Source organism: Rhinatrema bivittatum, chromosome 6 (assembly GCF_901001135.1).
Source record: "Rhinatrema bivittatum chromosome 6, aRhiBiv1.1, whole genome shotgun sequence".
Classification (NCBI taxonomy): domain Eukaryota; kingdom Metazoa; phylum Chordata; class Amphibia; order Gymnophiona; family Rhinatrematidae; genus Rhinatrema; species Rhinatrema bivittatum.
In genome coordinates this window covers 65,321,664-65,339,333 of record NC_042620.1, presented here as the reverse complement: position 1 = coordinate 65,339,333, position 17,670 = coordinate 65,321,664, and the positions used below count along the sequence as shown (strand labels likewise).

The following is a 17,670-nucleotide window of genomic DNA, read 5'->3' as shown; positions in this document are numbered from 1 at the left end:
TGGGGATGGGGATTGGGGGGGGGGGGGTGTTGGTGGCAGGTAGAAACCAAGGATGAGGGCAGGGTTGATGGGAAAGCAACTAGGTTGATCGAGCACTTGAAGGGGTTTTTTTTGGAGCAAAATGATTTTGTGGACAATTTAGGACTGCATGGTATGCCTTCATGGAAATACAGACAGACAGTCATATACATGCACAACTTTGTTTAAGAGGAAAGATAATACTTCTTCAGACAAAGGTAGGAGCTGATATGAAAGTTTGCAACTTTTAAAAATGTTTATGGTAACTGTACATAAACATATGTCCATTTCTAATCTTCATTTACTGTTATAAACTAAATTATTAGGCATGGAAATGTATAATGTGTTGTTCTTCACCTTTTTTGTTACAAAAGCAGTGAGAGATAGAACAAAAGTGCTAGTTACAGTTTCTCTTCCCCCAAGTTGTTGTTTTTTCTCTTGCTGAATCTTCAAAAATAATCCAGCTATTATCAACCTTAGATTATACCTTTTATTTACTGTAAAGTTATGTAACTCTTTCAGGAGGAAGGTGATAGACACAATATCTATTTACACAAGGACACATTTCCCTTTTCTTAATGTTCAGCTTATTCAAGGATTTGCTTCCAAGGTCTTATTATTATAAAACTTAAAAGACAGACAAGGTCTGCCCTCATGTTAGATAACAACACCATAACAATTCTGATGGTACAGTGGCTTCTAACAGTTAAAACTGTGAGGCCTTAACGAAATTGAGCTTATATTATTTTCATGTTCCTTGGGATGTTGGCTCAACATTCTCTATAAAACAGGTAATGCTCCTTTTCTAAGATGACTTGGATATAAATAGTTGAATGGTTGCATCTCCTGATAATTAAAGAGGGTGTCTTGGTATTCCTGTGATTGTGTGTGCATCGTACTGTCAGAATAGTCAGTCTGTACACATTTTGAACATTTGACATCCTTTTTTTTTCCCTTTTCTGAAAATGAGAGTATATTTTTTTTTATATTCATCCACCAAATGCCACTGTTGGCTTGCTTTTTCAAGTCTGCAACATTAAGGTATCTTTTCCCTAGAAGTTGAAGAATATTATAGATGTACTAAGCAAGAGAAGCTGAGTAATTTTCTAAAAGATGAAAAACATAAGTTAAAAATGCTAAATGACTCAGTTTTTCTTTCTTTTGATATGAGGTAAGTTAGGCAATCAACACTATTGTAGTCAAACTGCGCAAGAGTTTATATATTTATATATATAATGTATGTTCTCCCTAGATACATTATATGTAGAGCGAGAGTGTATTTGGGTAAACCCAGTGTAGACAAATAGTCATTTTGAGAGTTTGAATGAGTGACAGCTACAGTGAAGAGTGACATGCGTCTCAGAGAATCTGGCCAATCAGTATTGAGCTCGACCATCCCTTGTTCTTTCCTCTCCCCCATTGAAAAACAAAAGCACTCTCTCCAGTGACAGAAGTTAACATGATTATCACTCTTTCCATTTTGCCCTCCCTTCGCCATCCCACAACAAGTTTCTGAAGAGGCAAGGTACTGTGATCAATACATCCTACATTCTGAACAGATGATTTGTCTGTTCTGTTACTGATAGAAACAACATATAAGTAGAAAAAGATACTCACAAGCTAACATTGTTTAAAGCCTCCACAAGATAACCCTGCAACTACATCAAATGCCAGGCTAGTTATAAGCAGCAATTAAAAGATATAAAAGGCTATGACTTCTTGCAAGTCATTTTCTATCAGGTAAGGATTTCAGATTTCATGTTTGATTGATCTTGCTGCTTGTATCGTGTAAGGTAAAAATATATGTCAGTGTGAAATTGCAAAGAGTTTGCTAGACAGTAATATAATGTTATTATTTATAGATAATGTGCTTTTAAAGGTAATAAAAGTTCTGCACGTTCTCTACCTTCTAGAACAATGTTAGGTTTGCTGCTGTAGGCTTAACTGACTGTTTTGTAGTTAAGCCATTGAACCTTTTTAAATGTGAGACTAAAGAATTCTCATTCAGTTGTGTCTTATTAGTCTTGGTCATCATAAAGCAGTTAAGTGTCAGCTTTATACAGTTTAGTAACCTAACTAGACATATTAGGTGGATTTTCAGAAGGATTTACCTGCTCAAAACTGGATTTTACACATGTAAATGTACTTTACCCGTGTAAGTGGGCTTTTGAAAATTGCTCAAATATATGCCAGTGAATTGTCAATAGGTTTTACTTGTGTAAGTGCATTTTAAGCATGTAAATGGGTTTTTGAAAATTGCTATGCTAGTATATTACATTTACGTGTGTAACTTATAAGAAAATTACCTCAGTTGTGTCTTTAAAAAATTTAATATAATCTCATATAAAAATGGTGTTACACTGCCAATCCTTCAAATACACTTTCTATGCTCTCAGTTCTGTCCTGTGACTTACCCTTTAAGCACCATATCACATGGCAAGTTTCCCTGTTCAGTACCTGCATGCAGCATAATTATGAGCACATTTTGGCAGTGCAACTGTTACACAGGATTGTAATTAATTCCTATGAAGATTATTGTGAGAGTTTTGGATTCCAGCGTTGCTTTTTTGGACATTTATTGCTGCTCTTTGATTGGCTTTTTGCGGTGCCTCCGAGAGCGCCATGTAAAATTAGTGTCTGCTCTGTGCCAGCAAGCACTACATCTTTCGCCTTGTTTATCAAATTGCAGAAAGGAATTCTTTGGGCTCCCACTTCTTTGTGGTTTGCAGTAACAGACTGTTCTTCTGCCAGCCATGTAGCTGGAGAGCATGCGGACAGCGTTTTTTTTTTGCTGAAGCTTATGCAAGAAGTTGCTTATTTGACCTAATGGAAAGAACAATGTATCAGTTTGGGTTGCTTTGTGTGGGAGGGGCTTTCAGTTCTCCAGCCCGAGCAAAGATGCCTGCCCTCCCGCAAGTCTGAAATGAGTGCGACAGGCCCAGCCACATGCACACATGCATGCTCGGTCGGTAGGAAAAGGAATGGACTTTCTTTAGAATTACTTAGCGTCTGACCTAAAAATCTGAGATGTACCTGTGTATGCACCCCCCCCCCCCCCCGCCACCTCTAATCACAAAAAAACAAACTGACTTGTATGCTGAAGGAATTATATCCAAGTACTAAAGGTCCTACACATCACTCAGTGCAAAAGCCTTTTTTTTTTAAAGATATATATATATATATATATAAATAATAATAAAATAATAATTATATATATATATATATATATATATATATATATATATAATTTGAAAGTGTTCCCCAGAATGAAATATCACATTTAGATCTTGCACTGTCGAAAGTGGTCATTTTTTGATCAAGACGGTTCTCTGAGAGAGAGGGGCACGCAATGCCTTCTCTAAGTGAAGCTGACAGAAGTTATTTATTTGCTGGAAAAGTATTTACTAGTATTTGTGAGAAAGGGCCCTTAAGGTTCCAAGGTATTGTGCTGGTCCGGGAAGGTGATGGATGCTCTGTTCCTGACCCTATAGAGTCAGACATGACTTCATTGCTTGTTTAGATTGTTCTGATATTTGGGACTCCTCGGGGGCTGTTGATAAATCATTTATCTCCTTGTTTCCGTGGGGGGCCCCCCTCCCCCTCCCCCCCACGTATGAAAAATTGTCAGCCGCCCTGCCGCAGGAGCACTTATCTGGCACTTGGAATGGTGAGTTCTGTGCAAGGGGGGGGGGAAAAAAAAAGGGAAGAAAAAGGACCTTAAAAGGCATATTTTTTCAAGATAAAGGCCTTTTAATGCCTGTCCAGCCTTAGATAATTTTATTCACTCCTCCTGAACCTTTCTTTATTCCTTCTGCGCCCAGAGATCACTTTTTAGGAGGTGGGTTGATAGCTTCCCAGGCTTCAGGAGCTTTGCTCGGAGGCCCCCCCCCCCCCCCCCCCCCGGGACTCTGCGCTTAGAAAATTTGTAAAGAATCCTCTACTTGTTGCTAAGAAATTGGTTAAAACCTCAGTCAGTAGGGGGATAAAAAAAAAAAAAAAGGGACGGCATTATTGATTGTACTAAAGGTATATCTGGACCACACAGCTAGAGCGGAGACGTTAGAATATCTCTCTCTTTTTTTTTTGTAGTTCTGAGGGCATTACCCAGTCTGAACTTGCCTAAACCCTTGTGGTCACACCTCTTGAAAAAGGTTTTGTTTCCCCCGTCAATTGGTATTCAAACCAGGTCAGCAGATTCTGTTTGCCCGGCTCTGCTGCCGTTTTCATTTTAATTTGCACCTGTTGTGCAGTTGTTCAGAAGGCAAGTGCAGACCCGCGGATTATACAAAGATCATATTATGAGCAGATAGGCACGGTGTAATCTTTTTGTCCCCAGCCTCACATGACAAAAAAAAAAAAAAAACAACAAAAAACTCTCTCTCTTTTTGTTCCTTTTTTTACTCCCTGGGAACCTGTCAAAGCAAACAGATATGACTGACTAAAATTTGTAACTAGACATGTTTCAAGAATTCTCCAAAAGCATTATGAACCTGACACACAATCTTTTTTTTTGCCTCCCTTTTCTGCCACTTTTGAATAATCCGATAGCTGGCAAGAGCCACTTGAGATAGCTCAGTTGATAACTTAGCAGAGGATTGCTTTATTAGGCACAGAGGAATCAAAATGAACCTGAAAATTATTTGCGCTTTTTTTTTTTCCACAGGCTGTTTCTCTCTCTCTCTCTCTCTTGTTCCCATGATGTCATGGCTTTAAGTTGGGGGGTAGGGGTGGGGAGAGGATTTTGTATGTGTTTCTAGAGAGTTAGGTTAACAGTTCTTGGCAATCCTGTGTGTGCGTAACGGATGGTGTGTTTCTCTAGCTGAGCTAATGCCCCGTGTTTATTACTCTAATCTTTCTTGTCTGGTGGTAAAGTGGACAATTTATGTACTAGCATGTAGGCCGAGAGCCTTGTGAGGGCTGACTAATTCAGAAACAGCCACCTTCAATTGAGTTCACAGACCTTATTTACAGGCTGTCTATTTTAAGAAAAGCTACTGAGCATTTCTGGGACAGAGGGCTGCAAAAGCAGCTAGTTTGTTCTTGTGAGTTATTTGAACATTTCTATTGGTCCTGGCTGCTTCACTCTGAAGTCTTCTGTAATTATGGCAATCAGAAGGCATCTTGATAGTAGTATTAATGGCCCAGAAGATATGGCATCTCCTCATTTTCTGCTTAGATGCATGGAATATAAATGGGCTTAGCACTTGACAACTGGCACACATTCTTCTGTGCCTATGTCAGGTGAAGCGGGTTTAGGTGCCCACAGGAAAATGGTAGCTAATGAAAAACGTTGACTGACTTTTGCAATGAGAAAATAAACAAATGTTTTATATGAATGATTGTTCTGTATATATAACAAAATGCAATGTATTCTTCAAACTTGTCACAACTGATCTGTTAAATATGTATGCTTGAATATGTATTAATATTAGTCATAGTACAACATGAAAAAAACATGGAAGTTCTTCATTATGTTGGTAATTCAGTATCTCACAAATAAATACCCATCTCACTTACACTCCAAGAATGAAAATCGAAAAGATTATACCTATTATGATTGTGTCTTATCCCAAATAGTGACCTTCATACATCACTGGGTCCACAGCAAAATGTGTGTTTTTAAACCCAATTTTAGTGCTCAGACAGTTGTAATCATCGGTCATGTAGTGATTCCGTATTTAGTATATGCTGCATTATTAAACGTGTTTATTGCTCTCCACTTCTCCCTCTCTTTTTCTTTGTAGTTTTGAGCTATGAAAATGTAGTGGATACGGGTTCCGAAACAGATGAAGAGGACAAGCTCCATATTGCGGAAGACGACAGTATTATTAACACGCTGGAGCAGGAAATTAGCCCAGTCAGTGCGCCCAACCATGAGTCTTCCCCACATGTGAGCCAAGCGCTGTTATCAAGAGCGGAAGAGCAAGATGAGATGAGGGAAAATGAAGATCACACCTGGCACAATAATGAGATTCTGCAAGCCTCTGTGGATGGTTCGGGTAAGTCTGGAGCTGTTACTTTAGAATACAGTCATTTAAACAAGAAAATAATTCCTGTAGACCAAAGGTGCCCAAAGTGAAAGAAACTTATCAATGAACATCAACCTGCAGGCTCGGAAAATCTGTTTACATGCACAGAGATATTATTTTTCTTCTGAACAGAAAGACACCCACAAAGAGTGATATTTGATATACTTCTGTACTGATGTACTGCAAAACTAACCAATTCTGAATAATATGACTTCTTCAAATTATTTTGGCATGTGGCAAAATGTTATCATGACATGCAAAAGACTCCAATCCTTTTGTCTTAAAAATTTAATGATGCAGGATAAAATTATGCATAGATGATTCATAATTCCTGTCGTGGCCATTGCCCTAAGATAGCATATAGTGCAGGGAATAAAAAATACAAAAGTACAGTGTGGTTGTGCTGCTGGTCATGATGACACAAAGGCACAAATAAATGCTATGCTAAATCATGTGCCATGTAACTATCAATTGTGGTATTTTTATGCAAAATATCAGTTGCAGAAAGCCAATAAAATGACTGATACATAATGTAGACCTTCCCAATCAAGGGCTACAATGTGGTTTGGAGATTAGAGATATATTGGCCTCAATTTGGAAATGTATACAGTACACTGTTGCAAAACTGCAAATGCCAAAAAAGTAGAGAATGTATCTGATATAAATTTGAAGGCCTGCGTATGCAGCGATGTTAATGCCTCCCAGTTTGAGTAGCTGCATGGCCTGTCTGACACCTCCTATTGTAATTCAGCCAGCTAATCATTTCATTTTAAGTGTGAATGCGACTTCACACGTCTACCTGGCCAGGTAGCTTTCTTATTATTTTTCCACTATTTGGTGGAAAGCCTCACGGGAAATATGTAGGGACCTAGGCTAGGTATATGATGAAAACATAAAACGAGGCAAATTCTTCTAAAACCAAAACTTTATGCTCAGCGCTGTGCAAACAGAAAGCTGTAAATTGTAATCGTCTTTATGACAGCCAAGCTACAAAGTGTGAAAACATTAACAAGAGTAAGACTGGGGCTTTTTTTTTTTTCTTGTTTTGATAAAATTATAGCTACCATTTTGTTATGATGCTCTGTAGAGAAAAAATGATGTTCATAATAATACTCTAGTTTCTTTAAGCAGAGTATCAGTTTATATCTTTAATGTTATTAACTCTGCCTTTACAGTTTTCTTTTGAATCAAGTAAAGCTAAAGCAAAAAGATCTTACTTCATTCCTCATTAGTAAGATACAGAGTAGTAAATTATGCTTAGTTGTGCCCGTCTGTGCTTTTGTGTCATTACATTGACTGACCACAACCACAAGAGCAATACATAGAATATTTAGAATAATGTTGGTTTGATTTGTAATAAAGCTATTTGTAATAGCGTTGACCAAATCACACCTTGTTTTGCTCTCTTGCAGCTCTGACTTTTATTCTTGGTTGGAGTTTCTAGGATCTATGTGATCCCACGCATAAACATTTGCCTTTATATCCATTAAGACTTGAGGTTTTAGATTTTCAACTATGAGGGAGAACTCAGCCAAAGATGCTTGAAAGATAAATACGTTTAATTAGGGGCAGAGGATGATCATTAAAGGAAGTCTGACTGCTGCTGAAGTCATTAACAATCTTAAATGAAATTTTTATTTTTATGATAGCCATTTACATGTATAATAAGAGCCAATGATTCTTGGGAGCAGTGTGACAGAAACAGAGTGTAGCGAGAACTCATGTAAGACATACTATTTAAATGAGCTGGTGTTAGCTATTCATATTTGTTAATGAACTGGATATGCAAGGCTGTAAGAATGAATGTTCTGGTGCTTTAAAATTTTAATATCTGGAAATCAAGGGTAAGGACCAGTTACTGGAATTTCTACTCTTAGAGGAATAATTAATAGAGATACAATAAATACATTGCTCCAAACTTCTTAGAAGTTTTTTTTTTTTTTTTAAATTTAGGATTCACTGTCAAACATGGATCGAGATGAAGAGGTCCAGATTAGCCTCTTCAATGCTCAAAGCTTCATAAACAGGGCATTTTAAATGTCTTCCTTCAAATCTCTAAGAATTTTTTATTCAATCTTGAGGTTAACAGTTATAGTGAGAGCCAGGGAATGCACTTACCTTTAAGAGAAACCAAACATCTTTCCTGCAGTGAAATGTAAATGCCTAATGCTATTTTACTATTCTGGTTCAGGAGTCCAAGATATGTACTTTGCTATTACCTGTCTGCTTCTAATGATTGGTAATGATTTATTGGGGGGGTTTTATTGTTCTAAAAGTGCTCTGATGTGGTGCCTTGATGTCTAATGAAAAGAGATTGGTCTTAAAAAGCTACCCAGTGTTTATCCTGACTCTAAGATAACACATTTTTCTTCTGATAAAATATTTTTCTTATTTATTGTTCAAAACATACAATATAGACAATAATTCTAATTATGGTGCTGTTTTATTTAGCAGTGTTTTATCCCTGGTGCCTGGCTGTCTACCATGGTACCTCAGCACATAGCTTCACTCTGAGATAAGCTCCTTCTCCTTTGCTCTTTCTGCCATGCTTTCTGTACTTTGTCTGCAGGATGCAGGTTTTGAACTGAAGAGCGCAGTGGAGCTCTAACTGTGCCTTTCCGGTTTCAGCACAATCAAAGTTTTGTGTTTGGAATTGTCCTTGACATTCTTTCGTCCCACAATGGGGGTGGACACAGTGTGCTGGAAACCATGACATCATTATCACTGACACAGACTTAAATAAATCACCTGCATCTTGGCCTCTTTGTGCTTATTCAAGGATTCTTCATCTTCAGGAAGAAAGTGCTCTTTATTTTTACAAAAACCTTGTCTCAAGGGTGGCTGGAACATGCAAACTCGCACAAGTGTTTCAAAATAAATATATTGCGTGGTCTGAAATCCCCCCCCCCCCCCCCGCCACCTTGTGTTTTGTCTGATGTAGGATGAAAAAGGTGCGGTGCTGCACTGCAATGGAACGCTCCATCAGCTCAAACAGAACAAATGCTAACCTCACTTCTGGAGATTTATTGTGCGCATCGGAATAAATTCCTGTTGCACATCTTAATAAAGCATGAGTTGCTGAGGACACATAGCAATGGCTCAGAAATCCAGTGCTAAAGTGAGAGAATGGCAGATCTGGTCAGTAGGCAAGTTCAGAAAAACCACAAAACCCTGAGACTCAGCTGTTTCATTTCTAGCTGGAGGAAATCTCTGCAGATCAGAGTACAGAGTGCACTTTTGCAACCTGCACGCAGCGAGAAGACGCACACTGTGACTGTGAGCTCTGAATAATTTGGGAAGCAGTCAGAAACGCAAAACTTCTCGTTACTTCTTCACATGTAAATGGCAATGAGGAAGGAAGTGCAGCAGCAATCTTGAACATTACCGGTATTATGCAAAAAAAAAAAAAACCCAAAAAACAAGAGGCTATAAATTGTTTTCCTTTCAGTCACTAGGTTGATGTGCCCTCAGATGGAAAACTTATGATACTTGTGACTTCTCACTACAAGAAATCACATGAGATGAGCAAGGAAGAAAGGCATACAATAGCTATATTTATAGCGAGTACTGACCTTCTCGGAAATACCTTGCTCTAATTTCTTACAGAGATTGATAAAAATATCATATGTAGGGCTACTTCAATTGATTGCCTATTCTAGCTGACAATGGTTTATTGTTATGTACAGAACTTTTATTATTTGGATGCGAGATCTCCATAAGAAAATGCTTCTCAGAGACGGCAGGAAGCCAAGTCTAGGCAACGCTGTGCCCTGGCTAGCTTGATTGTTTTATTTTTCAAATGGTGTTCTGTAGAAGACTTTTGTGTACTGTCTGATCTTAAAAAAAAAAGAAAATGCATGATTAGTTAGTCCCTCCTCCCACAAATATATAAGCACTTCCACTCTGTGCAGGTTGCATAGAGTACAATTAAGCCCTTTTTTTTTGCTTTAGTTTTAGTTAGGCTGGGTACAACTGAAATACGTTAATTCTTCCAACTTCTTTCTGCAGCAGGGAAGAGTGTGAGAGACATGCTTGGCATTTGTCTGTAAAAGACATTTGTGAATACCGTATTGTAATCCCTATGCATAATATACACACACATACACAATCCCTTCTAACAGGTTCTATTTAAAAATAAAGGGAAAAAAAATCAAATGTAAGATCGTATGCAAAGATGTGTTCTGGCTGCCCAGTGCTTTCATCTCCCATGTTTACCATCACTTCAACCTATATGCGCGTTTTTCACAGGTACAAATAACTTAGTCGCAGTTGACTGGTTACTGAAAGAAAAAAAAAAAAAGCATTTTTTTTTTTCCCTGTTGCTCGCTGGGGCCTGATATCACAAAGGCCACAGAAACACCTCTGTTTTTCACGAGTGGCTGAAATGTTTAAGGTAAATGAGTTCTTGTCTGGACTGCACAATTGGATTCATTCAGTAGCCTGAACAAAGCCATTATGTCAGGACTCCCAACAAGCCTTTTCCCTGTTTCCTTCACAAGAATGCTTCTTGTTACTGCACTTCGCTCGTTCGGCAAGCGCTCATGTGATTTGCAATGCTAAAAATCTATGTGCTTGGGCTATTTCACAGATGAAATGAAGGAAGAATTTGACACCATGGGGCCTGAAGCCACACTTCAAACCACTGGAAACAATAGTACAGGTAAGACGGATTTAGTACTTGAAAGCTGTATCCTAACTTAAGAGTTTTGATGCCTTAAAAGTGATCATTCATTGCATGTGCTGATTCTTACCTGCATTCTCATACTTCCTTTTGATTTCTTCCCAAAATATGGCCCACTCAGGCCACTCAGCCTTACCGATCAGGCTTACCTTCTATATACACTCTGGTTGGATCCTGAGACAGGATCAGAAAGCGAACAGGAAGGACCCAAGAATTCAGACACTTCATTCTAAACAATATCTTGTAAAGCAATTTTGCTCCATGAATTTGCATGATTTATTCAGGAAACATATTCATCTCTGCTCCTCATACTTTGAGTGAAGGGATGGGAAGAAAGGGGAACTTGACAGTAAGGAATTTGAAGGGGCGCAGATAGCGAGAGGTAGAGTAAGGGGATGGGGGCAAGTGTGAGTGAGGGGTGCTGGCAGGAAGGGGAGCGATTGAGGGGCAGTAAGGCACTTTCGCTAACTTAAACTGTTCAGTCTTTTTTTTTTTTTTATGTACAGCGGCGGACTCACGATGTCGGACCAGTCCGGGTAGTCGCCACCCAGGCCGGCCCAGGACACATCACGTGGTCTGCCGAGCGCGGCTCTGTCACGGCCGCGCACGGCAGACCACGTGACGGGAGCGATCGGCCCACCGGGGGATGCCCGATCCCCCGATAGGTCAAGCCGCCCCTGTTTATGTACATCGCTATATTTAGCCTGCACAGAAGTATGGATGCCAGAAATTTACAGGGCACAGAAAAAAAAAAAAAAAAGCAAATGGTGACATTTTCAGGATTCTGTAAAATATTGGGACCTTGTCACAATTTTCTTATTTTTCACCTTTATTAAGGAAAAGCCCTTTACTGTTTTGAGATGCAGCATTTTGTTTTGTGCCACAACAATATATCTCATTTATCAAGGTCCAGGCTGTATTTCCAGGTTCCTGCATCCTTCAAAGTTAACTTAGATAACTTGAAGCATTCAGACCATGGTCAGCATGGAACAAGCAGAGCAGAACGACAGGGAGAATGACAAGTAGAGTGCCTCACAGAAAAAAGAGAAGGGAAGCAAATTAAAATAAAATAAAACAAAAATGCAGAATGGGTTAGAAGGAGATGCACCATAAAGAGTGCCCTGGTCTCACGTGATTTCATGGCCATGGGAAGGGCTGCTAAATCTGGGTCTTCCTGCAGAATTCCCCAACCCAATAGATTCACCACAGGAAGACCTGTCCAGAAGTGTCAGCGGTGGAAACAGAGGGTGGTGGCGGCCCTGTATATCTCTTCTCCAGCTCCCCACCCAATGTGATCTTTGCTTGCTCAGTATACAGCGGCTGTGTGGTGCCAAAGGCTCCGGCCTTCCCCTTTTGCTACTGGGCCTTGAGTAATTTTATTGGAAATGCATTGCACTAATGGGTGGAGAAGGAGAAGGTCACTGTGCTCTGCACCCATGGCCCTCCTACTCTGATGGGAGGATGAGAAAGGGGAGCAAGGCAGTGCAGGGATTTGAAGGGGTGGAAATATAGAGAGATAGAAAAATGGGTGGTAGGTAAGAGTGAGTGAGGGGTGCTGGGGCAAGGGGAGAGGAGTGAGAGGTGAAGGGGCAAGAGTGAGTGACGTGTGTGGGGATACTGGAGGAGATTTGTTGGAGGGAGGGAGGGAGGGGAATGGAGGGACTGCAGGGGTGATTTAGTGAGTGAGGGGTTGGGAGGTGCTGTGTAATGTGAGTGAAGGAATTAGGTGGAGGCAAGAGAGTGAGTGGATTGAGGAACTGGGACTGTGAATGAGGTGATTGGAGGGGCTGTGTGGTCTGAATGAGATTAGAAGGATGTTGGTGTGGGAGACAATGAAAGAGGATTCGAAGTTGTGTGGGTGGGAGTAAAAGAAAATATTGATGTTGGGGGCAGGTGATGTGAGTGGATCAATTCTTCTGATTCTCTTCCCAGATCCTTCTTCCCTCTCCTATTTTCTTCTCTTCCCTGAATCCCCTATCCTTTCCAACCCCTCTGTACTTCCATCCTCCTCCATCCTTTATCCCACTACCCCCCTGCCTGCGATCCCTTCTTTTTTTACCTCTTCTGAGATCCCCTCTCCCTTTTCTAATATTCCTTCTCTCCCCATCCCCAGATCCCTTCCCCTTCCACTCCTTCCTTTCCTTCCTCCCCAGCACCAACCACTAAGATATCTTTTCATATAATAAAGAACCAAATAAAATAAATGGACAAATAATTGTCAGACAAAAGCTTTATAAAGTAAAATAAATCATATTTAATATGCAAATATATGCTCAATTATGCAAATTTGACACAGAATTTGAAAAAATCTGTCACAGAATTTGCTAACTCTTGCGACAGAATCTGAAAAATCTGCCACTGGAAACCAGGGACTGTGACTAATGTTTCAATGCGATTTCCCTCTGAGGCAGCATGCTGATTTTCATTTATTTTGGATTTCAGTTTACCAGTTATCTTAAAAGTATTATTCCCAGAAAATGGGCCAGACCTGGTCCTCTTGAAGTGCACTGTTTCAGCTCTTTGGTGCAAGCAGGCCAAGCAAACCTTTGGCGTGAAAACGTGCATGTTCCGTTTCTAACGCGGAGCAACATTTGATGTCAAACAGGGCATTCACAAAAGGATCTCAGCCCTAACAGGGAGCACCACCAGGGAGTGGTAGGAGACAAGCAGCACTAGAGAAACAACCCTTAAAGAGCAGCAGCCAGCAGAATGTAGCACGCAGATGGCCACACAAGAAATTGAGCGTACTGATGCTCTCCTACTTTCCGGGAGACAATCGTGAGAAGAAGACATTGATGGGCAGAGGGTATTTCAGAACGAAAAATAATTGCAGTTTGCGGAAGAGTTAAATACTGCCAAAAGGTCAGCAAACAATCTGCAAAAAAAAGAAAACTTTGTAGAAATTGTCTACAATTTCTTTTTGTCATGTTATTTTTGTCATGTTGTGAACGTGCTATTTTTGTCATGTTGTGAACGTGTGTCCAAAACGCGCTGGACGTGCGTTTTGGACACACGTTCATAACCCCTGATGCAATAAGGGGATCAGTGTGTCCCAAAACGCATGTCCAAACCAGCGCGTAACTAATAGCGCTCATCACATGTAAATAACATGTCGGTGAGGATATTAGCTAGTACCCCCCGATGTGAGAAATAACCATGTGCCTCACGCTCACATTTTAACCTTCAAAAATTAACGCCAGCCCCGGAGCTGGCATTGTCTTGAGGAGCCCCCAAAAGTTTAATCGTGGCGATATTAAGTCAGAGGATCCACAGAAAGCAGCAACGTGAAAAAAAAAAAAAGACTTGTGGCAGTCAGGTTAGGAAAACAGATGCTCCATTTTCCTAACCCATGGCTGTGCATGGGGTAGGATAACGGGCGCTTGTCAAATTGAGCGTCCATTTTCCTAACCCATGTACAGAACTTTTCCCTGGGCGCCCAGTGCTAAGGAGGCGCTAGGGTCACACAATTTTCCCCTAGCGCCTCCTTTTTAACATAGAAGCTCATTAGCATACTGCATCGCCTGCCTGGGAGAGGGGGATGGGCGTGCGTCAGGACAGTGGGCGCTCAATCATGATCGCCTGTTTGAATTCAAGAAATTGCATGGACACGATGGATATTCAGAGTTCTACAAATAGTTTACTTTCAATAAAAACTGTAACAGCACTCTTTGAACTGTGGACCAGATGTACTGAGCATTCTTCCCATAGGCACAGCAATGGATGCATGGACATATCCCTTAGTATGACTAACCCTATGCCCTTAAATAAACAGTTGTATATTACAAAGAGGAACTAAAGTAGAAAATGACAGATAAGTGGCAACATACGCTAGCATACATATTAAAGTAAAATGCTATATACCTCTGGTATATTTTTGTCATATTCTGTCAGTATCCAGAGAATACTATAAACTAGCTAAATATACACTCTGGAATGCAATACTGGGCCTGCCTTGGATAACGTGTTTTGCTATTCAAATGGAAGAACAGTGTTTTTACATACATTTTGTTTTTCTGTTCAACATTTTTTCTAGCCAAAAACCTGATGTATTTCTTGCTCAGCAGAGAGCACATTACAAGGCAGCATCCTGCAGTACTGTTGTGAAGTAGCTGTGGAAAAGTGGGAAAAGGTTATTTTAATGTGTTAAGCCCTCTATTCAGGAAGAAATTTAAGTCCATGCTGCCTAATTCCTTCCTGATTCCAATAGCTTTTCTGGGGAACTTTTAGGAAAAACTACTTGGCCCTACACAGGCACATCTGCCTCCCGTTAGGTCTACCTATTGTCCATCTTTGATTACTGATGATGTCAGAGATGCCAGAGGACAGGCAAAATGAAGCCTTCCAGTGCTGGAAAAGTGACATGTTCTATAATGGATCTGCCTTTAGACATAATTTAAAGATAAAAGGGATAATTTTAAAAAGTATTTACATGCTTAAAAATAGGTTTTGCACATGTAAATGCACTTTACCCGTGTAAGTAGGCTTTTGAAAATTGCTACAATATATGCCATTGAATTGTCCATAGGATTTACCTGCATAAATCCACTTTATGGGGGTAAATGGCTTTTGAAAATTGCTACAATATATGCCATTGAATTGTCCATAGGATTTACCTGCATAAATCCACTTTATGGGGGTAAATGGCTTTTGAAAATTGCTAGCAAATCGTTACATTTACATGTGCAGCTCCTTTTGAAATGTACCCACAAATATTGCAAAATCAGATCTAGCAATTAAGGTCTGAACTTTTGAAAGAAATCTGATCAATTTCAGTTCTTAGGCTAATGCTATGAAATGGGCAAGAGAATTAAAGTGGTACTTCAGTATAGTTGAAAAGAAAGTCAGCTGAGCAGGGTCAATGCAAAGGGATTAGACACCCTAGACACTTTCTGCCTTGCGCTGCCCACCCCGCCCATGTTGCAGCCCCGACTCCCACCTCCTACCTCCGGGGACAGGGACCAATTGCCACCGCTCCCCCACCCCTGTGCCAGCCCCCCAAATTTAAATAAAATAACACCTCCACCCTCCTGACCTACCCAAGACTTACAAAAATCCCTCCCGGGAGGCTCGGGAGTGATCTGCCACTCCAGGGTTGGCTGACACTAACTAAAATGGCCTTTAGTCCCTACCATGTGACAGGGCTACCCGTGCCTTTGGCTGGCCCCATCACATGGTAGTGGCAATGGATGGCCCGCGCCAGAGGTTTTCGTGAGTCTTGGGGGGGGGGGTCGGGTGGGTGGCACAATGGGGGGGGGGGGAAGGCAGAGTGAGGCAGGGGCTGGACAGAATTTTGAAGGGGCACTTTTTCCCACTTCAAAATTCTGCCACCTGAAGCAGCCACCTCACTTTGCCTCATTGGCTCGTGAGTGGCGGTGGCACCCCCTAATGGTTGGCACCCTAGGCCCAGGCCTAGCTCACCTAGTGCTTCCGCCCGCCCTGCAGCTGAGTTGGTATTTATTTATTTATTTAAAAATGTTTATATTACACCCATTCCAGGACAAGTGGCTCAAGACCAATTATGGTGTCAAACAAATAACATTAGTAAGTCATACAAGGCATGGACAAAAACATTAAAACCCCAATTAAACTTAAAACCGATCGAAGGCATATACTTTTTTATCTAGGTATAAAGTGCTTGAGCAACATAATAGGCCTTGAGCCGCTTCCTGAACATCCATTAATCTGAGATTTCCTGCATCTCCTATGGAATTGAATTCCAGATAGCAAGACCTGCAACAGAAAACGCCTGTTGCCGAGTAGCACACAATCAGACCTCTTTCATAGAAGGAGTGCTCAATAACTTTCTCTCCACGGAATGCAATGTGCGAGCAGGACAATAAGGCCTTAACAAATCCTTCAAATATTGGAGACCATCTCCTTTAAGTGCCTTATAGACAAGTGTTACAAGTTTAAAATTGGCCCTTTGAACACAGGAAGCCAATGTAGCTTCATGAGCTGCAATGTGATATGGTCCGTCATCAGATTGCCCGGGATTAAACATGTCACTGCATTTTGCAGTATCCGAAGGGCCTGAAAGTAGTTCTTTGGCAGTCCCACATATAGCACATTACAATAAGCCATTGCAGTTAGGGCAATAGATTGTACTATTGTTTGAAAATTTTGAGCCAAAACAATATTTATATCTTTCGGACCATCTGTAACTTATAGAAGGATACTCTTAATATAGCATGAATGTAGGTTTTTGTTGAAAGCTATGAGTCTAACAAAATACCAAGGTCATGCATCACTTCAGTGACTCTGATTTCCATGCTCTTAAATTGAACAGAGGAAAGAACGGCAGGAAATTTAGCTCTATTAACCCACAGGGTGTCTATTTTCCTAGCATTAAATACCAGTTTATTTTGGGCCAGCCAGTCCTCCACAACATGGAGACATGATGCACAAAGCCTTGTTCAATGAGAGTCCCATAGGTATCAAAAATTGCATGTCATCTGCATAGGTTTAGTATTTAATATTCAGGGAAGTTAACAACACATCCAGCGGCTGAAGATAAAAATTAAACAATATCGATGAAAGGGTGAATTCTTGAGGGACTCTTCTACCCATTACCCTCCACTCTATGTGATTTTCACTATCATGTAACTACTATACCCGATCCTTCTGGGTAAGAAAATAAGACCATAAGAACATAAGATGTGCCTTGCTGGGTCAGACCAAGGGTCATCAAGCCCAGCATACCGTCTCCAACAGTGGACAATATAAATCTCTAGGAAGTACCAGAAGATCCCAAAGAGTAGATCCATGTCTTGTTGCCCACTCCCAGGTATAAGCAGTGGCTTTCCCTAATTTACCTGGTTAATAATTGTTAATAAATTTTTCTTCCAGCAATTTGTGCAAATCTCTTTTAAACTGAGCTATTCTAGGTGCCTTGACCACATCTTCCGCCAACATATGTCAGAACTTAATTGTACGTTGAGTGAA

At 40.4% G+C, this 17,670-nt stretch overlaps 1 protein-coding gene across 4 annotated transcripts in view; it reads left to right on the top strand.

Annotated features, from left to right (window-relative positions):
- ZEB2 (zinc finger E-box binding homeobox 2) overlaps positions 1 to 17,670 on the top strand; it is a 220,513-nt gene that overhangs the window by 105,285 nt on the left and 97,558 nt on the right. For all 4 annotated transcript variants that reach the window (XR_003857336.1, XM_029605419.1, XM_029605417.1 and 1 more), the window contains exons 3-4: positions 5,763 to 6,017; positions 10,636 to 10,707. Coding sequence is in view for 3 of the 4 variants with exons in the window: in XM_029605419.1 (XP_029461279.1) it covers positions 5,763 to 6,017; positions 10,636 to 10,707 (327 nt within the window). In the remaining variant the exon portion in view is untranslated. The remainder of the gene's footprint in view (positions 1 to 5,762; positions 6,018 to 10,635; positions 10,708 to 17,670) is intronic.